Source organism: Aulostomus chinensis, chromosome 24, assembly GCF_037954235.1.
Source record: "Aulostomus chinensis isolate RoL2024-O1b breed Wild chromosome 24, RoL_Achi_v1.0, whole genome shotgun sequence".
NCBI lineage: Eukaryota > Metazoa > Chordata > Actinopteri > Syngnathiformes > Aulostomidae > Aulostomus > Aulostomus chinensis.
The window spans coordinates 608,041-633,309 of NC_141343.1; the positions used below are offsets into that span (position 1 = coordinate 608,041).

A 25,269-nucleotide genomic window follows, 5' to 3' on the forward strand; every position below is an offset into this window, starting at 1 on the left:
ACACTCAAGATTCAAATGAGCGTCTTTGTCTCTCCTCAGACTTCCCCTACAACAAGTCTGCATCTTTACCGGGCTATGGTAGAAACGGCATCTACAAGGTGAGCTGTCAAATATCTGTGCCAGGACTGGATGGAGAAGGAATGATGACCTTTGACCTTTAGGATATAATTTCCTGTAGAGAAGTAAAACATGTTCTCGCTTTACGGCTGCAACTGAATGTTGTTGGTGATCACCTCAAAAGTCCATGAAATGACTCTGATCTCAGCACACCTTATTATATGATGGTACTTCTACCACAACAGTGTATCAACAATTAATTTCACGATCATCGAAATGTCTCAGCAATTCAAATATGAGCATTTTTGATTGTTACTGAACCAGCAAATTTGTGTATCTACAAAGAGTGGTAGTTTAATTTTTTAAGTTTGTTTTGTTTTGGGTCACTTCATTTTGTTTTGCTTCACTTCGTTTTGTTTTGCTTTGTTTTGTTTTCCTTTGCTTTGCTTTGTTTCTCTTCATTTCGTTTTGTTACGTTTGTAGTTAACAGCGAATTATTTGGGGTCGAAAATACATATAGTACATAAATTTTATAATACTAAAGATAGTAAAATAATAATGCAACAACGACGTAATAACAAAGATCATAGAAATAAAAATAATATTTTAAACAATTGATACTACTCAAACTTAGATAAACAAAAGTGACATTTCTGATTCAACCATGGAGAGGCTAGCTCATGTTAGCTACCCCAGCCATAATTCACAGGTGAATCCACATAAAAACAATAAATATAATAAAACTACAATTATATGACACCGATAAAAGATCTAATATACCATCCTACGCCAACACTAATCACTGCAACATATTTTAACCACCTTGGCCTTCTTTAACCTCTTTAGTTAGGTATTATGTGATAAGTAAACTACTGAATAGGCTGACAATGATGTTTCAGTCCCATTTACAATAAATTTAAATGTTTCTGGTTTGAACAAACCTGACCAGACCTCAACTGCACCAACGTATCATGAAATGTTCATTTACAAAATGCAGAGATATGTTGTTGATTTTTTCAGGTCACTGTGATATTTTGATGTTTTCTAGCTGTTGTTCAGTGTGCTCAGTGGCACGTTGAGGACTATGGAGTGAACATATCTTTACCCAAGTGTCAGAGTTAGTCAGTTCTCTCACAATAAAAGCCGATGCTCACTTCCTGTTGGTCACTTTTGTGTATTGTGAGTCCATGATGGCTAATCCAGTGACTATCTGTGACTTTGACAGAGAGCAGCAGTGTATAGTAAAGTCTGAATGGTGTGTGGTCTGTGTGTGGGTGTGTGTGCCAGCAGGCTGCTGAGATGGTTGAGGATGAGGTGGATCCAGACTCCCAGAGCTGGGGGGGCATGAGAGGTAAGAGTCCCATTCTTCACTGGTATATCAGACGAATCCCAAAATCAGAAATTGTTTTCTTGCTTTCATTCTGTCTTTCTTTCTTTCTTTCTTTACAGTGTAAGTTTATTAAAGTTATCCTGACCAAAAGTTGAACTTCTGCCTGTCACAATAATAAATTCTGCTAGACGTTAAATTGTCGTAGAAATTATTCCATGAAATGATATTATTGTAAATTTAAAGCAGTTTTATGATGTAATGATAATGCATAACAGCACTGAATGTCATCGTCACAGTCAAATGTGGGGGAGCTGCTATAGACATATTACCATTTCACAATGTTGTTTGAATATGTGTAGTCATTTAATCATCTCATCAGTCTGATTTTGTCTTTCACACACTCATTGAACTGCTTTGCCTCAGAGAAATCCTGCGTTTTTCCCCATCAGCAGCTTTTATAATATGAAACAACAGTCATGAATACAATCTCAGCCGCAGTGAAGTCCCCAAAATAACATTTTATGCCAACATTAGCATATTTTACTCAAGTAAGTCAATTTTTAGATGGAATTTGATGTCCTCGTTAGTATCAGGGCTTCCTTCATTCAGTAAATATGTGTTTTCTGTGGCTAGCAGCTAGTTGGCATGCATCTTTAGCACAGGCATGTTTCCTGTGTGTGGAGTCAGGTGGGCTTATGACGTTAGTGTGTAATTCTTTTGAGATCCAACATTTTGGAGGTTTTGTAGTTTCCATAACATGCCTGCTATTCAAATGAATACCCCTGGTTGAACCCAATTAATTCTTCTCTTCTTCCTTTCTCAGAGTACAAGGTAAGACTTCCAACACTTATAATAATATTCAAAGCTTCGTGTGGGAGTTGCATGGTAATTGTGTTGCCTACCGATGTTGTGCGTGGCAGATTTACCCATACGAGATGCTGGCAGTGACACACCGAGTGAAAGTGAAACTTCCGAGAGACATCGATCGCACCAGACTGGAGGTGAGCACCATCATCTACACTTCTATAAACAGGTCATGGATGTGTCTTCATACTGTACGTTCATTATTGAAGGTGTAGTTTGGTGAGTCTGAACACTGTCGGACACATGGCCTCTACCACCTCGTTTGTTTGAAGCATATTTAAGTCATTTGTGTAATTTAGGGGGAAACTTTATGGCAACCGCTTGGGAATTCCCTTTCCTGTTCCAGCATGATGATGCCCCTGCATACAATACATAAAACCAGCTGCATAAAAAAATGGTTTTCCCCTGTGCGGTGCGGAGGACCAGCCTGTAGGCCCCAACCTCAACCGTCCAACACCTTCTGTCACAGCCAAGTCAAGATTAACATGGGAGAGCCCAGGTGTTTTGGTGGATTTGTGACAGCTTACTGCAACAAAACAGATTTTTTTTCAGCCAGTTATCTATCTATAGTTACAGATTCCGGAAAACTCATTATCACCTCAACTAATAAAACAACATACTATGTCAGAACATACAGCCTCAGATAAACAACCACGAAGCAAAGTTGTGGTTAGTTCTGCGATGAATGGTTGATGACAATGATTCTCTCGCTCCATCATCTCTTCCATACATTTGCCACCTGAGAGTTAATAGCATAATTAATAAGGGTATTGCAAATTCATCACACTTCTTCGTAATCAAATTGTACTTTGACCCTTGAGTACCAGCATCATCACATTATATTGATACAGTGATACTTCTGTCCACATTTTCAAGTCACATAGACCTAAAAATTACCTCTAAGATGTAATAATTTAACATTTATTAATGTTCATCAAAAGCAAAAACGATTCAAAAACTACCAAATAGCCAACGTTTTCAACGTTAAATACTATTTAAACTTTAAAGTGGACAAATGTATTGCTTTATGTAAATGTATGATTATTATAGGCAAATATAATTACTTACAGGTGGTACTGTGGTGCAGTGTGGATGGATGAAATTACTTACTTACAGTATGTTCAACAATATGATACGTCCAAATGTCTAAACTGATGCAATATATTATATTATATTATATCATATTATATTATATTATATTATATTATATTATATTATATTATATTATATTATATTATATTATATTATATTATATTATATTATATAAAAAGAAATCCTGTTTCCTTTCTATAAAATCCAGTTACAAAAGAGAGAGAGAGAAATGTAGTCTTAATTATACACACACACAAGATGTCCCCTGTTTTTCTATTATATTTCCTATTGCTCTATTTCTTTATTCTGTTTCTCATCTAGTTATTTTTTCTTTATTCTATTATTCTACTTAATGTAACAGTGTATACTACTAGCAGTTATTTCAATATTTGGTGCCAATGGGGTCACAAGCCTTCATTCAAGGCATCCCCTTCCCTATGACATCAACGATCAGGGGTGTGTGGCTAAAATGTGACACACTTAAGCACCTGAGGTGTTGATTTTTCTCATTAGTGGTGACAAAATTTAACAACTAACTAGTAGACATTTCTTGTTTTCCTCGTGGTGCAGTTCCTCAGAGGGAACATTCCTCTCCAGTTGGGCGAAGGTTTGGAAACCAGGTGATGGGCAGCCACAGCTTGCCTCTGTTTTACAATCACACTAATGTTCAAGCTGCATCCAGAGATTCACTCTCAAGCAGCATATGTTCTTGTCCTCACTGTATTTTTTATATTTACTGAGACGTTTGCAGTGTAAACCAGGTGCGGTTTTGGAGAGGCACTGGTATGCGGAATGTAGTCAGGTGGAACTAAGGGCAGCAACATCTAAGGAATTCTAAATATACCCCAGAAAACAAGACAGGGGGAAACTATTGGAAGCAACTACACAGGCGTCACAAAGCAGGTCAACCCAGAAAAGGACCTCCAGGGGCTGGCCTGGAGCAAATTGGCTGGTGAAACAAAGGCAGCTGGAATCTGAACCGGGCCGATGAGGACTAATACACAAATTAGAAAAAAAGGAAGAATAAAAAACAAACATCCAAATAAAATCAGTTAAATCCAATGTCTTGTTTTGAAAGCTGAAAGGAAGCTCCTCTCACAATTAAGTTCAATTTGAGTTTGGCAGCAATAATAAAAATTCTTTCTATTATATTTCACATTTTCACCAATTTTAGTGGCTGGATTAGTTAAGGGTAACTTGTAATTATCATTCATGTTAACTACTATGGTGGCACAGTGGCAGGGTGGTGCAGTGGTTAGCACTATTATCTCACAGCAAGAAGGTTATGGGTTCGAGCCCCAGCTCCAGCACTGGGTCTTTCTGTGTGGAGTTGCATGTTCTCCATGTGCCTGTGTGGGTTCTCTCTGGCCAAAGACATCAAGAGGAGACCAGGTTAATCAGATACTCTAAACTGACCGTAGGTATGACTGTGAGTGTGAATGGTTGTCTGTCTATATGTGTTGGCCCTGCGATGGACTGGTGACCTGTCCAAAGTGTACCCCGTCTCTCGCCTGGGCAGCTGGGATAGGCTCCACCCCCCACCCCCACCCCTGGTGACCCTTAACAGGATGAGCAGTAGAAAATGGATGGTTTCTTTACTTTTTACCTTTAACCTTGTCAGTACAAAATTTTAAGTAATTTTTAAAACTTTTTTTTACATTTATCAGATTTGAATCAAAGATTCTTTACTTTTTATCTTTTAATTTCAGTACAAAATTTTAGATACATTTTTAAAGTTTTTTTTAAAACTGTGGAGTACATTTAAGAGCCTCTAATCAGGCTTAAATTCATTTTTTTAAACTTTTGTATACATTCAAGAGCCTGTAATCTTTTTTTTTAACCTGTAAATCTGTTAGAGTAATAAATGTGTATATTTTCCCACATCTGTTCCTAAAATAGCCTGTGTGTGGATGTAGAAGGGAATGGGATTATCAGTGGTGAGTCACAGTCTTTACTCTGCTGTCTCCTGTCTTTAGAGGCACCTGTCACCCGAAGACTTCATGCAGGTTTTTGGGATGACCCTGGAGCAGTTTGACCGCTTGGCCCTCTGGAAGAAAAATGACCTGAAGAAAAAAGCGCGGCTTTTTTAGACAGAAAACCTTGCAGGCAACATCTCATCAAACATCTGTCCCTGTCTGGAAGGAAGCAGAGAAGAAGAAAAATCAAGTCAGTCTCTATATATGCACCGCCATAATAGCTCACCACCATCACCCCTGACTCTCCATCTGTAAAACACCATTTCATCTGCCTGGGACGCCACAGAGAGAGGCGCTCTGCGTGGGAACATCGTCCCAATGGTCAAGGCAGCATCTATAGCTTTTGTATGCAATGAGGTCTGAATGTTTGACTGACGAACAGGAGGGAGAGGAGCTGCGTTTGCATGGCCTGTGTTGAAGCTCCTCGCCTCCAATGTGATTTTCTGCATCTGCCCACTTTTCCTGCCCATCCAGACGCTCTTGTACATTCTGACTAAATAACAATGGCCTTCCAACAGCGGCCATGACTGCTCTGTGTGCGCCTTCTTTGATTCTACTCTGCGGTTTGTTTTTCATCTACAGCAAGTTTGTTTTCACTGTACTAGCAAACTTGTCTGTATCTGTAGCAACATATCATTCTCTTTTTTCTGCAACAATTCAGTTCATTTCTACATGCTCAACATCGTGTCAGGACAATGGAGGGTTCAAACGTGTCAAAACTGAGAAAAGAACTCAAGCTTGTTTGATCTTTTACTTCAAAATCTGTCACCTTTTCATCAACTTTCATTTAAGATCCTTTCTTTTCTTTTCTATATTCATGATGAAAAGCAGAGAAGTGTGGAAAACCTGGCTTGGTAGTTGAAATGATGTGCATGCCCCGATACGTTTGAACATATCTTACACAAGCCCTCTCATGAATCAAAGCAGATAAGGGGAGCCAGGCCTGGAGTGTGGCCACAAAATGGCAGTGAATCACAGAGGAAGAACGGGTTAAAAAAAAAAAAAAAAAAGTAAAGCCAAGGTGGATCCTGGGGTAGATCTACAAAGCATTTTTCAAAGGTGTCAAACACACACCACATCAAAAAAAAAAAAAAAAAAGTATTTTTATAAGCTATTTTTCACCTCTGGAAGGATCAGTGAAGTGATCATGAGCTGCAGCTGAGAGAAAACAGTGAGCTGCAGCAGCATTTCAACATAACATGCTTCATTTCAAATGCTACAATTGTGTAATAACCTCTTCTCTGACAGAGATTTAGCTCTTTATATGTTTGTTGTTTGAAAGCATTGTTGCATACAGTAAAAGCTGCAAAAGTGCATCGGCTTCGCTTAATTTTCTGAAATAGTAAATCCATCAGCTAACATACTGTAGGATGTATGTGAACATATACTGGACATATAGCAGATGTATTTGTCTGTATACAATCCATGGTGTATCTTCGGGCATGCATGATGATGAATACATGAAGGTTTTTATTTTTGTTTGATGTCTATCATCATAGTGGTTTGAGTGTTTATTTTATGATATCCAATAAAAGGCCCAGGTCAGCTGCTTCACATTAGCTTGTGTTAGATATTTATTTAATTACAATATTGAGGAAGGGATTTTATTTTGAAATCTTAAGGGTGTTGTGCCAAATGAATGGCACCGAAGAGTTTTTGAAGAAAAAATTAATAAAAACAACAAACATATCTACTTTTGAGTTTGAGTGTCAAATCGGATGTTTCTCCTTTAAGTAAATCACTAACTTGTCATAAACCGTTATGTCCTCTTTCTAACATTCATCTGCTAATAAAGTGCTTTATCCAACCTTCAAAGTGACTGTGGTGTGGTTTGAGTTTATTAAATGGAGGTCAAAATGATTATTTATGCTAGCAAAACAAGATAGCATTAAATTAGAGGTGTGAAGGGTTTGTAAAGAGATGATCTGTAGGCTTCTTTGTTGTGCAATACCACTTTGTTCCTCAAGAGACAATGGTGAGTCAAGATAAATCTGGGTTGGGAAAGTGATGGAGCTGCTCTGGAGAAAGACCCCTAAACACTGACAGCTCCAGTGCCAATCAGGAATTAAGCTGAGAAACTATAATGTCTCACTGGAGCACTGCCCCCAGTGATGTCGCTGGAGTACAGTGGCAGAAATTAAGTATTTCTACTTATGTACTGCACATAAACAGAAAATTAAGGCATCAATTGGATTCACTTGGGCTTTATCTGGGCAATGTTTGGCACTTCTGGTTCTTATGTAGGTTAAATGTTAATTGTTATTGAGGACACTAATTTTGTATTAATATTTTTCTTGAATGTGAAACATCTGTCAAGAAAATGTATTTTTATTATCCTATTTCTTTGTTAACTTAATTCTACATAAAAACCTGCAGATTAAAAAAAACAGAGACCAACAATGTCTTTTAGTTTTACATCAACCCCGCTAATACTTCTCAATCAGTACAAATAATCAAATTAATGAAAATAGATTTGTGATATATTTAAATTTGAGTACACTGAAGAGCCTGTAATCCAACTTGAAAACTTAAATACAAAATTTGTTAAAGGAAAGGTAAAAATAATAACATGATTGTAAGTGGGAACTGTATTAAAATGATTAAAATTATAGGAATTAAAATGAAAGCAGCTCAGAGAATAACACTTGTCAAAATATACAATTTAATTTCCATTTGTGAAATAAGGCAGGGTTTAACCAAGTACTCTACTTATACAGTACTTTCCTTTCTGGGTAGAGTGTAGTAGTATTTGGATACAGGGTCAGGGTGTCCACAAATTCAGAAAATCAGCATATTCCATAACTTGAACTGACTCATATATTTTGTCTGTTCTACGTGGTGTCCTTTCAGAACTACTAGTCTTTCACCTCCATTCACTGGAACTGTCTGGTGCCCCCCTGAGGAGACCCACCTTACATTTGGGGAACCTTTAATCTAGCGAGAATGTTCTAAAACTCTAATGAATATAAGTACTGATGAAATATACGACAAACATAAATGGGTTGATCAAATTCAGTTAAAGAGCTTGATAGCACTGGCAGGTTTGCTGTTGCTGTAACCTGCTGTTACTTTCATGATGTAAATAAATAAATTACTAAAAGATGCTGTAAAACAGAGGAAGAGTCAAACAATAGCGGACCAGCCCTGCCCACCGCGATGACGTACCAGGCGATTGGCTGCCCCTGCTGTCAGTCACTGAGAGAGCGTCGGACCCCCGCCCTGCCTTTCCGGCTTCTATTGTCGCCGGTCCGACCGGAATATTTCTCCACAACGTGGAAAAAGAGGGAAAGGAGCGAGGTAAGCCACTTATAGCCGAGATGTGTTTAGTTTAGAGGGTCTTTCATTCACTAGTTCCTCCTCGGTGCTAGTTTGCTAACGTTAGCTTGCTGCTCTAGCTTCCCTCTGGAGGTGATAGGTTCGCCCCACTCAAGTGTTTTCACCTGTGTTAACTCATTAATGTTTTATGGTTAAAGGTGTCAACTTCTTTTAAAACCTATTTTTTCATCTTTTTCTCACATCAACACAGCAATGAGTGTAAAATGTCATTCCATCCTGTTGAATTTAATATTGAACCAGCTGCTTTCCTTCTTTGACATATAGATAATTGGGGTTTTTTATGCAGAAAGACAGTAAAACATGGTTTTCTTGTAAGTTAGAAGACTAAATACAGCAGGAGTGAGATGGTACAAAGGAACATGTGGTGGAACATGAGAGGAAAAGAGGAGGTCTGGGTGGGGGGTGTGATTAATTGGCAGGCTGTGGGTGTGTGATGCTCCAGGCTGCTCAGCATCAGCAGCAGGGAGTGGAGGGAGGAGGGGGAGGCCAGCTGGGAGGCTGGATGTCTGTCTGGTCTGGTGGGCTGTCACCTCCAGTGACAGGAGATGGGACATTGAGGCTCCTGAACTTTGATTTTTTTTTTTTTTTTTTAATTTCTTGACACTCAACAAGGGCACACAAGTGTCATGTGGTCTGGGATGCCCACCCCACCCCCTTCCCTGATTTTATGCATGTGTGTTCCTGTAGCCAAACAATGTGGGACAAATCCAATTAATCAAATATAACAGAGAAACAGGATGGCTTAAACTGTGATTAGGATTGAAAAAAAAAAGGCAATTAGCCTGAGGCTAGCATGGTTAATCATCTAATTACATCTAAGCTGGCCTCCCATTCCTTCAATTTAGCTTGAAACTAACAACAGCAACACTGTCACAAAAATGAGAACCAGAAGTGTTCTTAATTACTTACTGACATAGTTTGTTTGCAGTTTAAATCAAAGTGCTTTCTATGCATATGGCTTGATAAATTTTTCAGACAGTTTTTGCTGTTGTTAGCTATCAGTGTTAGCTTCAAGCTAAATATATGTGGCTGGTTCTTTCTGCATTCTGGTGTCAGAAAGAAGTGAAGCAGGATTTGTGGAGAAAAAAAAGTGAGGTCAAGAAATCGAATAGTGAGCATTTTTAATGAAAAATACACTTTTTAATTAAAGTATAAATTAAAGCCATAGTAGAAGTAGTCGTAGTAGTACAGGTTGTTTGTCGCACTGCAAGAATTGCGTCACTTTGGTTTAAATATTCCCTTGATGCAAGTCTTCATATGATTTTATTAGGGGTGGTTAATCTGTCCAATTTCCAGATTTAATTTGATTACGATTATTGAGGTCCTGATTCGATTAACAACCAATTTTCAATTATTATTATGGAATAGTGATTTTCCATTTGACAGTAACTTTAACCCAAATTAAACCACAGTTTTTTTAGGTTAGCTTCCACTCACTGTTGATGTGATGAGCTGTAACAGTCACATATGAGATGGTGGCTCTGGATGCCCAGGAATCACATGTAATTGCTACCCTGGGAGCAGACTTGAGGGAATCTTGCACGAAAATCTTTGTCTCATTATAAAGACTTGGAAACGACTTGTGTGTAAAAAAGCTCTGAGATGGTACCATGGCTCCATATTGTACACCATGTCGCCGAAGCCTTTGTTTTCCACAACACTGAGCCCAGGGTAGTTTTGTTTTATCCAGTACATTGATTCAGTGGAATGATGGCCTTCATGCGGTCGTCTTTAAACTGGTTGGTTGTTAATTGCTGCTGGTTCTTTATCACTCATTTTGCAGCTCACTCTGTGTGTTGCTCTGGCTGCTGCTGCACGCATGTAACGTTACTTCCACTGACCGCAGGATATGATTTTTTTCAAAATAAAATAATGCAAAATATAATTGATTTTTGAAAATTTAATAATCGAGTCATACTCATCTGTATGACAGCCCATGATGCTTGAGTGACACTAGTGGAATAAATTTCTATCTTTTTCCTGACATTTCCTGGACTTTGAGTGAATTTTAAGGACAACAGTGTTTTGGACACGCGTAAGCCAGGAAAACCCTCTTGCCAACATTTGCCATTACATTAGTAAAAAAAAAAAAACCTTTCTCCCTGTGGTTTGCCTATGGACTGAGAGTACACTGGAGTTCCTGGATACTGGAATGGAAAGGAAAAGCTCTCTGCAAGGGCTCAAGGAAGTGCAGCTGCTGCCGGAAAAGGCTAATGTGTGGACTGAGAGCATAACTATGTTTAGCGCTGACGGTCCGCTAACGACTCACGGACCGTATGCTAACGATCTGAGGACGGTTATCATTTGTATGTGCTTTGAAAGATATTGGAACACTTTGTTGTATTAGGCTAACAGCAGCTAGCAAGTGGAGGGGGCTAGTCTTATATTAGGAATCATGGCTGAGGACAAAGATTCAGCCACATTGGAAAGATGACAAGTGAAACCTACTGTCAAAGCCATGGAAGATGTGTTAAAGAGGAAAATATTGTCAAGGAAAGCTGCACTGACTAAGCTTACAACAAAAAAGAATGAGATGCTTCATTTAATGGATGATGATGGTAATTTGGAGGTGATTAAAACCAATTTGGTTGTTGAGTTCAATAAGCTCTTCAGAGAGTTTTGCGAGCTGAACATTTTTGTTAAAAGAGTTGTTTCAGCAAGTTACCTCTGAGGAAGAAATGAACAGTGATCAAGAGAAGTGGTTTATCCCAAAATCAGATTCATTCAAGATCACGTTGATACTTGGATAGCAGATGTCCATGAACATGTGGAGGAAGAAAGAGAAGTTAATGAAGATATTAACCATCTTATAGCATATCAGAAGCATCATCAAAAAGGTCCAAACATTCTAAGGTCGGGGTCCTCAATTAGCAAACCACGGTCCATGACCGTACCACGGCACACCTCTCTGCGGACCCAGTGCAAATGGCACTTAAAAAAAAAAAAAACAACGAAAAAAACCTAAACTTTTTTTTAACAGATATTATTTGTATTAATCGCCGATCTATCACTATGTGCTACTATTCTATCGCTAAATTCTGTTTAATTTTTAGTCAAATATCTCCCATGTTCCCACTTCTGTTGTATTCAATCACTGCATGTGCTCTGCGTGCATGCGTGTGTGTGTGTGTGTGTGTGTGTGTGTGTGTGTGTGTGTGTGTGTGTGTGTGAGGAAGTGTGTGCTTCGGGAGACTGCGCTGATTGGCTGTTGCCTGGGTGACAGGGTATTATGGGCTGTCTCTGTGACAACGATGCGCTGATTGGCTGAGAGAGCATGCATGCTGCTAGCTAGACTGGACAGACCGCAGCACTGTGAAACACGAGTCGTACCTGGCACTTTGCAATCTGTTTGTTTACATGCCACCAGTAGAAGACCGAATCTAACAAAATGGCATGTTCAAAGTTGACCAAGAGAAGAAAAGTGGACAGTGAAAATCCCCCGCACATTTTTTTTTTTTTTTGTATTTTTATTTTAAGTCAAGAAAATGTTTTGTTAATTGATTTCTATTTAATCAGAATGTGCATTTTATTTTTGTTTGGACAAAAGAAAACGACCTTTACCACCTTTGACCTGCCTTGTACTTGACCGACATTAATAAATGGACCCATGCTTGTATGAACAAAACAATTGTGGACCTTCAAGATTTGTATTTGAGGACCCCTGTTCTAAGGCAAGCTCTGGTTGTTCCTCTGCCTCTTTGGCACACTTGAAAGCCAAATTGGAAAGGGCAGCACTTTTGGCAAGGGCAGCAACACTGAAAATGAAGGAAGCCTTGGATAGGCAAGAAATAAAGCTGAAGGCTGAGAAGGAAGACCTTGAGCTTCAGACAGCTGTAGCTGCTGCAGATGCTAAACTTAAGATTTTGAAGAAGTTTGAAGAAGCCAATGCTCTAAAAAGGATGATGAACAGTCTAAGCCATGGGAGCAGCCGGCTATGGTAAAGGATGGTCATGGATAGAGGTGGGTTAAAAATGTCTATATACCGATATTTTATTGATATACATGTGTAGGAAAGATTATCAATACATAAATCCCAGTATCGATCTTTTAAAATGCATTAGATTTTACCCGTTCATTTTTTGTTTTGGTTTGCCCCTTTAGTCTCGCGTGATTTAGTGCTTAGTGCAACATTATTGCAGTCAGATGATCAGATCTCGCGAGATCCAGGCCATGTGCCTCAGATCAGAGAACAACAAGATGGCGGAAGCACAACTTAAATCTCTGGCAAACTTAAGAGTCGATGTCTGGCGGCACTTTGGCTTTAAGAAGCAAGAAAACTGTGCACAACTTGACAAAAATAATGCTGTGTGCAAAATGTGCAAAGTAGTGGTGATACCCAGCTCTAGTCATGGAGAGTCTGGAACGGGCCACTGAGCATCATGGGAATACAAGACATCAACATAAGTCGCCATCACTGTCTAATGCTACACAGTCAATTTCATCAGCTACAAGTGATGAAGATGATCATGATTCTTCTCTGATCAGCAGTTCTGCCGAAAGTGTGGCAGGTGCATTGGCTTTGTGTACTGTAAGGCGACGTCAAAGGGACATTACAGAATTATTGATCAAGCAACAGAAGTTTTCTACTCTACCACAAAACATTCCTATCTTCAGGGGAGATCCTTTGGAATATAGACTCTTAATCAAACTGTTCAAGCATGGTGTCAAAGGTAAAACAGAGAGCAGCAAGAATCGGTTGTACTTCATGGAGCAATACACCAGCGGACAGCCCAGAGAGTTGATATGGAGTTGTCTACATATGGATCCAGATGAGGGTCATCGCAAGGCAAAGAAACTCTTGAAGGAACATTTCGGAAATGAATATAGGATCTCAGTGGCATACATAGACAATGCTGGCCCGTAAGCTGGCCTACAATCAAGGCAGATGGTGGCGAAGGTCTCAATGCACTGGCTCTCTTCCTCACCAGCTGTAACAATGCAATGTCAGACTTGGATTATATGGAGTGGTTGGATAATGTCGCCAACATGTGCGCCATTGTCAACAAGCTTCCGTATAAATTTAGAGAGAGGTGGAGTGGTGTTCCCTTTGATATCCAGGAGTAAATTGCGAGAAGACCCAAGTTTTAGGATCTTGTCAAGTTTGTTAACATGTTGCCAAAAAAGGTTGCACTTCACCCTTTGTTTAGAGACATAAAGGTAAGCAACAATGGACAAGTCAAGTCCCCAGTAAACCACACAGCAGAGAGGAAGAGTCACAGGATGATCTTTACTATGTCTGCAACACCAATGAGTAGTCAAACAGGTATAAGCACAGAGTTAAAGCCAAGTAATAGGAGTTCTACTAGCTCAGGCAGCGCTTTCACCAAGCCCTGTTTTTTTTTGTCAGGGTGAATACAGCATAGCGCAATGTAAGAAGCAGAGGAAATCGCTTCACAAAGAGAAGATAGACTTTCTCCACAGGAAAGGACTGTGCTTCAGTTGCTTGAAGCAGGGGCACATGAGCAAGTCCTGTGAGGAGAAATTACACTGTGAGGTCTGCTCATTGCTTCATCCCACTGTGTTGCACATAAAGAGCAAAGACAAAGTTACACCTAAGAAAGAGTCATCTGATGCCAATGAGAAGCAGTCTGCCATCAGTGTGTTTGTAGACAAAGCAAACAATGCATGTTCGGATACTGGGGCCGGAGACACAGACAGTATTCTTGCCATTGTTCCAGTACAAGTAAAGGCGAAGAAAGGCTACAAGGTGGTTATGTGGAATGCCTTTTTGAACCCAGGCATAACGGCCACCTTTTGCACCGAAGAGCTTATGAATAAGCTTAACCTTAGTGGGAAAAGGGCTGGCATTCTCCTAACAACCATGGGAGAACAAAAGACTGCCATGTTGTAACAGGCTTTGAAGTGTGTGGCCTAGAAAGTTGCAACTTTATAGAACTACAGGAAGTTGTCTCTCAAAAGACCATTCCAGCTAATAAAAGGAACTTGAAGAGGAAGCCCCTCAAGAATCATTAGTTCTGGGAGGACTACAGTGCTTTTATGAATGATATTATCACCAAAGGCTTTGCAATGAAGGTTGCCGATGAAGAGCTGGAACATAACCATGGAAAGGTTTGGTACATTCCACACCATGGACTGTACCATCCCAAAAAACACAAGCTGTGTGTCGTATATGATTGTGGTGCTTCTAATCAGGGAGTCAGATTGAATGAGCAAATTCTCCAGGGACCAGACCTCACCAGTTCCGTAACTGGAGTTCTCACCAGATTCTGCCAAGAATCTGTGGCTACTATGATGTGGAAGCCATGTTCAACCAGGTAAGGGTACCACAAGAAGATGCTGACCTCCTTTGGTTTCTGTGGCAGCCTGGTGGAGACGTGAACAAACTATTGGTGGAATACAGGATGGTCGAGCACCTATTTGGCACTACTTCATCACTGAGTTGTGCTAGCTACAGCCTCAGACGATGTGCTAAAAACAACAGGGACCTGTTTGATGCTTCAGTAATCAGCACAGTGTTGCACAATTTCTACGATGATGAAGTCAGTCAGCTCTGAAGAAGAGGCGGTGTTACTCTGTCGCAATCTGAAAGCCATTTGTCAGAAAGGGGGCTTCAGGTTAACAAAGTGGATTAGCAACAGTCAGGTGGTACTTGCAGCTATACCTGAGAAGGAAATGGCAAAAGAAGTAAAGGATCTCGATCTGGATCAAGATTCACTCCCCATGGAAAGAGCATTGGGAGTACAATGGTGCGTCGAGCCCGACCAATTCAAGTTCAGGATTGTCATCCAAGATAAACTTCCCACCAGAAGAAACATTCTCTCCTTGGTGAGTTCTGTCTACAATCTGTTGGGATTCTTGGCTCCGGTTGTTCTGCCTGCAAAAAAGCTCTTGCAAGAGCTCTGTAGGCTAAAGATCAGCTGGGATGACATGATTCCAGATCATTTTGCATAACAGTGGTTTGATTGGATTAAGGATTTGCAGTTGGTCACTGAATTTGGGGTTGATCGATGTTTCAAGCCAGCCCACTTTGGAGAGGCTACATATGCTCAGCTATATCATTTTTGTGATTCGAGTGAAGAGGGCTATGGCACAGTTACCTACTAAGGCCAAAGACCAAATCCATGGGGCGTTTGTCATGGGAAAGGCTAGGGTTGCCCCACTCAAGCCCATCACCATCCCCTGCCTGGAATTGACAGCGGCAACTATGGCAGTGTGCATGGATGGACTGATAAGGAAAGAACTGGAGCTACAGCTTGCAGACTCAATGTTTTGGACAGAAAGCATGGCTGTGCTCAAGTTTATTAACAATGAAATAACAACATTCCGCACATTCGTAGCCAATAGAGTGGCGGACATTTCGGAAGTTGTCAACATCAGCACACACTTGAACCCTGCTGATGATGCATCACGGAGACAGGAAGTGAATTCCTTTGTGCAGAATCAAGCCTGGATCTCTGGACCTGTCTTTCTTACCCAGTCGTCCGACAACTGGCCAGAGAATCCTGATTGTCTGACAGATCTCAACTCCGCTGATCCAGAGATCAAGAAGAATGCCACCATAAATGCTCTTGCAGTAGGAGGAAAGGCTGACACAATGCAGATGCTAAATGAGTACTACTCCTCATTGATGTGCTTTAAGAAAGCAGTGGCATGGATTCTTAATGTGAGGAACACATTGTTCTGCATGGATAAGAAGAGAAAGAGTCAAAGAGTAACCATTGCACTGTCTGACACGGATAAGGATGAACAAATATGGCAGTTGCATAAATTCATGGTGAACTACAGGACAAGCCTCAGCAAAGTAACACTCATGGTGGATGATCTGAAAGAGGCTGAACGAGAGATCATATGCCACTGTCAGAGAAAAAGGTTCCAAGAGGAAATCAACTCCTTAAAAAAGGGAATACCAGTCAAAAGAAATAATCACATATACAATCTAAACCTGGTTCTTCAAGATGGTGTTCTGAGAGTTGGAGGCTGGCTCAACTGTGCAGACATGCCAGAAGAATCTAAACATCCGGCTATCTTGGCTAAAGACCTATGGGTGTCAGAGCTCATTCTTCAAGAGGTCCACAAGGAAGTAGGTCATAGTGGACTCAACCATGTCCTATCCAAGCTGCATCTAAAATACTGGATCCCGAATGTCAGTGCAGCAATAAGAAGAGTCCTATCAAAGTGTTTTGTGTGTCAACGGCTACATGGTGTTACTGGGCAGCAACAAATGGCAGACCTGCCACGAAACAGTCTTACCTGATGAACCGCCCCTTAATTGCCCCATGTTTATTTTTATGTTGTTTTTAATTGTTTCTAAGTTTAGAGAACAATCAGGGGCCGGATATGTATGAGGCAAGAACGTGTTTGCTGATTTCTTATTTCTCCTTATGCAATTTAACTATATTTTGTACTGTAACTTTTGGATCTGAAGTTTATATTGGTCTAATAGTCATTGATGAGTGAGTTTAATTGAATATGTCTATTTGTTCATCTTTTCTTTGTAGAACAGGCTGTTTCATTAAATTCAAGTTTAATGCTGGCGGTACTGTAGCTTTAAGAGGCAGCAGTCTTGCACGCTGGCAAGTGAGGTCATTGATCTGAGTCGTGTGCACTAGGCTAGTGGTGGAGACACCCATCCATCCATCCATTGTCTTCCGCTTATTCCTATTAAAGGTCGCGGGGGGCTGGAGCCTATCTCAGCAGCTACGGGCGAGGGGCGGGGTTCACCCTGGACAGGTCGCCAGTCCATCGCAGGGCCAAAATACAGCGCATAGACAAACAACCATTCACACTCACATTCATACCTATTGTCAATTTGTCCCGACCTGTATTGTTTTGAAAGCCGAGTTTATGGATACTTTGGTGACACTTGTGGAATAAATTTCTATCTTTTTCCTAACATTACCTGTACTTCGCGTGAATTTAAAGGACAACAGTGTTTTGGACATGTGGAAGCCTGGAATACATGCTAGCCAACATTTGCCAGTACATCATCCATAACATAATCTTATTAAAAAGTGAATTTTTTTTCTCCACCCCTTGATTTTTTTGCTGTGCAGTGCTACATGGTGACCATGTTTTTGTGTTGTCACGCGCATGTGGGACACTAGAACACAAAGACACACACACACACACACATCATGTCAGTTCAGCTGCATCTGAGAAGCAGCTGGTTCCATTATCTTAGTCCTTTTAATATTGTTGATCCTGCTGATATCTTCACATCCAGGTGTGTGTGTGTCTGTTTGTGTGTGTGTGTGTGTGTGTGTGTGTGTGAGAGAGAGAGAAAGAGAAAGAGAAAAGAGATGCGATCACTTGCCAGGGTCACATCCAAATGTATTGTAAATTTTGCACAATTTTTTTCAAAAATTAAAATGTGTGCATGTTTCTATCCGCTACAGTTATGAGGTGTTTGATGATGGAGTCGAGCAGTAGGTGGCACAAATTCTCCCATCTACCACTATCGAAGAAGTCATCTAAAGAGGGCCAGTCAAACCTCAAACATAGACACAAAATATAGAATGTGGGATAAAACTTTCCAGGGGACAATGGAAAAGGAGAGTTCTGAACAACTAGTATATCACTTTTTTGTGTTACTGCAACTGTCAGCTGTTGTCAATCAAGGAAAGTGAGATAAACAACTGGTATCGACAACCAAAGGAGACTAATGACGTGTTTGATTTGGTTTGAAGTAGGAACAACATCACACCCGAGTTTATCTCATTCCAGAGGGAGGTGGGGGAAGAACTTTGTAGCGACACTTCTGCAGATAGAAGATGAGCGATGCTGTGTCCACAATCCAGACATAAAAGCGATTCCTTTGTTCGGTGTTGTCAAAACATCAGTGGAATGAAGCATCTTTAGCTGGTACACAGTCTTTGGTTGCTGAAGTAAAAGCAGCGTGGAGGACAGTGATGGTGTCTTTGTCATGTTTTAAGCTCCCGTCTGCTTCTTGCAGACTGAACCATGTCCAGGGTTCAATTTTTCTGGCTGAGATGTCAAAAAAAAAAGTGACATCAAGGAGGTGGCCCACTTGTCATACATGAAGCTAGCTACAAATTACTGCACTCACCTGGTTTTTGTCCTCACATCTTTGCTGATCAAAGCTGGAGCCAATGAGTCATGTGACCTGAGAGTTAGAGTTGTTCTCTTTTTTTTTTGACAGTGGGATGGGCCTTAATAATGGAATAATAATGCTTCATTTTAGCCCAAATCTCAAATTGATACTTCAACCAAAAAAATGAGAATCAATGAATTTATTATGGGCACATGAACGCCTCAATACCCTCAGTATCATGAAGGTGGAAGGCCAGGCAAGGCAATTTTATTTGTATAGCCCGTTTTCACAAACAGTTTGTCTCAAAGGGCTTTACATGGCATCATAACAACATCCTCTGCCCTTAGACCCTCACATCGACTGAGGAAAAATTCCATAGAAAACCCTTTTAACAGGGAAAAATCTGAGAAACCTCAGGGTGAGAAACAGAGGAGGGATCCCTCACCCAGGACGGAAAGATGTGCAGTAGATGTTGTTACAGAGAAGAAAACAGTTTACAATGCAAAATGTGGGAAACATGGAAATATTAATAACAGTTGATGAAGGAAGCTTCTGGTAGGGGAGGCAGGGAGAGCAAGCCAGCTTGATGGGAGACTGGATGGCAGACTGGTTCATGGAAGGGGAGCGCCGGCCGGTGTAACAGTAGGGGATAAAAAAAGGGGGTTGGGGGTCGATGCAGGCGGCGGTTGGAGGAGAGAGATGGAGCTCCGGTGGAAATAATGGTAATGACAGTTCCAAAATGTGCGGGGAGGAGAGGAGGAGAGAGGAGGAGGGGAGAGGAGAGGAGAAGAGAGGGCTCCATGTAACCTGATGTGTCCCCCAGCAGCTTAAGCCTGTAGCAGCATAGCTATCAATGGTTCAGAGCTACCTGAACCAGTCCTAACTGAAGGCTCTGTAATAAAGGAAAGTCTTAAGCCTGGACTTAAACGTAGTTAGAGTGTCTGCCTCTCTAACCCATGAAGAGAGCTGGTTCCACAGTAGAGGAGCCCGGTAACTAAAGGCTGTACCTCCCAGTCTGTTTTTAGAGATACTGGGAGTCACGAAAAGACCTGCATTCTGGGAGCGGAGTGCTCTGGTAGGACAGTAGGGACAAATGAGTTCTTTCAAATAGGATGGGGCTTTATCATTGAGAGCCTTATAAGTCAGCAGAAGGATTTTGAAGTCGATTCTAGATCTACAGTAAGCCAGTGGAGAGAAGTTAAAGTGGGAGAGATGTGTTCTCTCATCTTAACTCCCGTCAAAACCCTCGCTGCAGCGTTCTGGACCAGCTGGAGACTCTTTAGAGAGTATTTAGGACATCCTGACAAGAGAGAGTTGCAGTGGTCCAGCCTAGAAGTGATAAATGCATGCACCAGTTTCTCAGCATCACTCTGGGAAAGGATATTCCTAATCTTAGCAATACTTCGCAGATGGAAGAAGGCGGTCCTAGTCACATGCTTTATGTGGGAGCTGAAGGAAAGGTCCTGGTCAAAAATGACTCCAAGGTTCCTTGCAGTTACTACTCAGGGTCAGGGTGATGCCATCTAGAGTAGTGATCTGATTAGAGAGCATGTCCCTGAGGTGTTTAGGTCCAAACATGATGACCTCAGTTTTAAATGAATTTAGCATTAAGAAGTTAGAAGACATCCAGGATTTAATGTCTTTTAGGCAGTCTTGCAGATTAGTAAACTGGCTCGTGTCGTCTGGCTCCATCGACAAGTAAAGTTGCGTGTCGTCCGCATAACAGTGGAAGTTGATCGAGTGCTTCCGTATTATGTCACCTCATGGGAGTATGTAAAAAGTGAAGAGAATCGGTCCTATAACTGAACCCTGTGGTACACCAAACTCTGCTATACTCTGAATAGTCATTATTAACATTAACAAATTGAAACCTATCTGATAAGTCAGACTTAAACCATTTTAGGGCAGGTCCTTTATTCCCAATTTCATGGTTTAGTCTCTGAAGTAGGATGTTGTGGTCAATGGTGTCAAATGCAGCACTGAGGTCCAAAAGGACAAGTACAGAGACAAGACCTCTGTCTGAAGCTATAAGAAGATCATTAGAAACTCTGACCAGTGCTGTTTCAGTGCTATGGTGTTCTCTGAATCCAGACTTGAAGGCTTCAAAACGCTCGTTGCTGTGCAGATGTTCATGTAGCTGCTCCAGGACAACCTTCTCAAGGATCTTGGAGATGTAGGGGAGGTTGGATATCGGCCGACAGTTGGCTAACACATCTGGGTCAAGAGAAGGTTTTTTAAGTAAAGGGTTGATGACAGCCACCTTAAAGGCCTGTGGCACATAACCTGTGACTTAGGAAAGATTAATTTGATTTAATATGGACGTGTTGACTAAGGGGAAGGCATCCTTAAGGAGGCTTGTCGGGATGGGATCCAGCAGACAAGTGGCTGACTTGGAGGAAGTGACTGCAGAAGTTAATTCTGACAGGTCAATGGGGGAGAAGCTGTCCAAGTGAGCACCAAGTCTGGGAGGTGCTTCTATGGGGACTGTAGTCTGTCCTCCATTACTGGCAATCTTTGTTCTAATATTCACAATCTTTTCAGTGAAGAAAGATAGGAAGTCGTTACTGCTGAGAGTTAGGGGGATGCATGGCTCAACAGCACTATGGTTCTTGGTGAGCCTGCCCACAGTGTTGAAGAGGAACCTGGGGTTGTTCTTATGCTTTTCTATTAGGGACGAGTAGTAAGCACTTATAGCATTACGGAGTTCTTTTTTATACAGTATATTAATGAACTGTCCTTCCAGGCTTGGCGGACTTCCTCATGCTGGCTGGAATGTGTGTTCCTTTCCAGTTGTCTGGTCTTCTGTTTTAGGGCACGCAGCTTTGGGCTGTACCAGGGAACTATTCTTTTTTGGTTGATACCCTTCTTTTTCAGGGGAGCTATGGCATCAAGTGTCCCAAGGAGTGCTGCTGCAGTGCTATCCACAAGATAGTCTACCTGCGAGGGGGTGAAATCAGCATAACTGCCCATTATATCACTACAAGATGTGGCAGCAAGTTCTGCTGGAATAAGCTCCTTAAATCAAGAAACAGCAGTGTCAGATAGACATCTACTGAAGCGGGACTTTTTCCCAGGTAGGATATAATTTGTTCAAGTAAATTCAAATGTAATTAAGGAGTGATCAGACAAGACAGGGTTCTGAGGAAGAACTATGATGAGGTCAGCTTCTATTCCATAAGTGAGTACTAAATCATGGATGTGATTAAAAGTGTGAGTGGGTTTGTTTACCCTCTGACAGAAGCCAACAGAATCAAGAAGCGACTTAAACGCAGTGGCCAGACAATCATCATTGACGTCCACATGGATGTTAAAGTCACCCACTATAATGACTTTGTCTGAGTTCAACGCCAAGTTTGACAGAAAGTCAGGGAATTCTTCTAAGAACTCAGAATAAGGTGCAGGGGGACGGTACACCACAGCAAGTAAGAGTGGTTTCTCTGCTTTCCAGTCTGGGTGAGAAAAGCTGACAGTCAGGCTCTCAAATGAATTAAATGAACAATTAGGTGGAGGGTTAATAAGCAAATTTGACTGATAAATTGCAGCTACTCCTCCTCTGCCAGTGGTACGAGGTACATGGTAGTTAATGTAACCAGGAGGGGACGATTCATTTAAATTAACATATTCATCTTGCTGCACCCAGGTTTCAGTAAGTGCTAATACACCAATCTGATAATTTTGCAATTAAATCGTTCACAAGGAGAGACTTGGAAGGGAGAGATCGAATATTTAGCAAACCACATTTAATAGTTGTATTGGGTTGATTTGCTGGAGCAGTGGTTTTAATTTTAACTAAGTTGCTATAAGTTACTCCTCCAGATTTGGGTGTAGGCTTATATAGCCTCGGGGCAGACACAGTTTCTATAGGCTGGGTGGGTGACAACATGAAGGAACCAGCAGAGGGGCGTGTTAAACTGCAGCTCTGCCTGCTGGTCTGAACTCTGGGTGCTTGTCAGGGATTAGTATGGCTAATAAATTGGCCTATGTTCCTAGATAAGAGAGATGCACCATCCAAAGTAGGATGGACGCCATCTCTCCGAATCAGACCAGGCTTTCCCCAGAAGCAGTTCTCTCCGACTTCTTCTGGGATTGTTGTCATTTTTTCTTCGGCTCATGTTGCTCCTCATATTCTTTTGTTTTGTTCCTCCCCTCTTTTTTTTCCTTTTGCCTATTTTGTCTGCATCCTTCTGCTTTAGGCAACTTATGCCGTCTGTATTCCATCTCCAGACAATATCCTCTCTCTCTCTCTCTCTCTCTCTCTCTCTCTCTCTCTCTCTCTCTCTCTCTCTCTCATCCTGGGTCCAGGTGTTTGCCTTCAGGTGAAGTCATTTATTTTAAAGAAGGGAGAAAAAAAGAAAGCAACAACAGATGAAATGTTTGATCAGGAGCCGATGCCGTGGGTTCAGCGTACTGTAGAGTCCATCCTTGGAATACCTTTCCTGCATTCTGATCAACAGAGAATATGATCTTTGAGTTTTAGGATTGTAAACTCTGAGCTTTTTGGTTGTGAAGGTGTTGCCGTGGTGTTACCATTCACTCCTAAATCTGCATGGCAGCACAACGCACAAGCAATGATTTATAACTCTAAGATTATTTATTTACAAATGAATTGGCTGTTTTATTTAACTATTTTTTATACTATTTAAATTTTTTACAAAATGTACAATTTTTTCTAGAATAAATGTAAACTATAAAAGTACTTTATGAATATCTTCTCCAGCATCACTGTCCACAAAATATTCTGAGCACATTGAGGAATCGACTGATAAATCACCAATCACAGACTCTCAGCTTCCTGGATTAGTGGCAAAGATCCGTCCAGACACGTTTGTGTTCCTGTAAAAAAAGAAAAAGGAGAGCGGATGAATGAGAAAGAAAGAGATCTCTGTTTGAATAATGAATTATTTCTGTTTTAGTTCCTTTAAATTTCAGCAACCCTTTTAAAAACTCAACAAGATTTCGGAGTCCATGATCTTAGGGATTCAACATTCTAATTCCTACCAGAGAATGTAGCAGTTTATTCTTGTTGCATTCTCTCTGTAGAGGCCTGCACTGGACATTTTTATGAATATAAATACAGTGATTATTTTTTACAGTGTTATTTTTGTATGGTTACAGTTTGTTCTTTATTATGGATGCTTTTGATCAAACAAATGCATGTTCAGGCTGCACGGTGGTGCACTGGTTACAGCAAGAAGGTTCTGGGTTCGAGCCTCGGTTTGGGCACGAGATCTTTCTGTGTGGAGTCTCCATGTTCTCCCTGTCCCTGCGTGGGTTCTCTCTGGGTACTCTGGCTTCCTCCCACAGCCTAAAGACATGCAAATGTGGACTAGGCTGATTGATACTCTAAATTGACCGTAGGTATGACTGTGAGTGTGAATGGTTGTCTGTCTATATGTGTTGGCCCTGCGATGGACTGGTGACCTGTCCAGGGTGTACCCCGCCTCTCACCCGAAAGCCACTTGGATAGGCTCCAGCCCCCCCCCCCCCCCCGCAACCCTTGACAGGAGAAGCAGAAGAAAATGGATGGTTGGATGGATGGATGGAAATATTTGTTCGAAACAGAACAAAAACCTAGAGGACGTTGCATACGTGCTTGGCTCTGAGGGGAATCAGGGCCGGGAAGAGCTCAAAGGAGAGTCAGCGTAGCAGAAGACATCAGCCTACCCCCCCCCCGTCCTGACGCCTGCTTCTGCTTGTTGATGCTTGTGAGGAGACTAAATGCATGATTGCCATGCTTACATTAAGAATCTGAGGCACTGAGGCTCAAGTCAAGACACGGCCAGCATCTGCAGCTTCATAACTAATGTGTTTGGATAGTTCAGCCTCTGTCAATACAAGCTCAGCACACACACACACACACACACACGCACACACACACCCCTCGCCCAGGGATCATCGCCGTGCTGCTAGTCAGTGGAATTCCAGCCGCCAGCAGCTGTGCTTGGTTGAGAGAATTTGCAAGAAATACCTTAATTTTACCTGAAAGGAAGATTTTAATGATCAGAACAGATGTGGACATGTTTAAAACAACATCAATACGACTGTACCTCTGTCTTTCTAACACTAACAATCAATGTAGTGCAAACAAAATGATATGCTGTTCACATGGCAAACCACTGCTTGAGCCCTCAGAAGCTGGGCTGTCTGATCTTCACTAAATCTTCATTATGTCATCAAAACAGAACATATGAACATATTTCTGTCTCAGTTTGGTTGTTAAAATCAGATTTTTTTTTTGACATTTGTTATGATGTTGACATCGTCCAATAAAATTACGACCAACATGCTGCGTTCAACAGCTAACAAGTTGGAATGTATCAATGCATTCACGCTGCGGTTGACTCAGAGGGCAAAAAAAAAAACAAAAAAAGGAGACTAACTCAAGATCAGTAGGTCGCAGTGATGCCCCTGAAAGCTGTTGGCCAACCACTGTATATACAAAGAAAAGAAGCAGTAGAATGAAATGTCAGAAAAAGAAAAACATTTATATCAGTTCTTAAAACTAAGAAATAATGTTGCCTTTAATGTTATGGTGTTAAGTCAGGGATATGGGCGATACCCAACTTTCTGTCCCATTTTAAATAATTTCTCCTAACTGAACT

General features: G+C 41.1%; 2 protein-coding genes across 10 annotated transcripts in view; both read left to right on the forward strand.

Moving 5' to 3' along the window:
- Positions 1-7,126, forward strand: part of ablim2 (actin binding LIM protein family, member 2) — an 87,692-nt gene extending 80,566 nt beyond the window's left edge. For 7 of the 9 annotated variants that reach the window (XR_015111727.1, XR_015111725.1, XR_015111729.1 and 4 more), the window contains 4 exons: positions 40-98; positions 1,345-2,218; positions 2,308-2,388; positions 5,320-7,126. Coding sequence is in view for 1 of the 9 variants with exons in the window: in XM_086196828.1 (XP_086052954.1) it covers positions 40-98; positions 1,348-1,408; positions 2,211-2,218; positions 2,308-2,388; positions 5,320-5,433 (323 nt within the window). In the remaining 8 variants the exon portion in view is untranslated. The remainder of the gene's footprint in view (positions 1-39; positions 99-1,344; positions 2,219-2,307; positions 2,389-5,319) is intronic. The other 2 variants (XM_086196828.1, XR_015111726.1) reach the window with 2 other exon arrangements.
- Positions 7,127-8,527: 1,401 nt separating this feature from the next.
- Positions 8,528-25,269, forward strand: part of afap1 (actin filament associated protein 1) — a 98,423-nt gene continuing 81,681 nt past the window's right edge. Inside the window, exon 1 of the mRNA XM_086197541.1 lies at positions 8,528-8,616. The gene's annotated coding sequence lies outside the window, so the exon portion shown is untranslated. The remainder of the gene's footprint in view (positions 8,617-25,269) is intronic.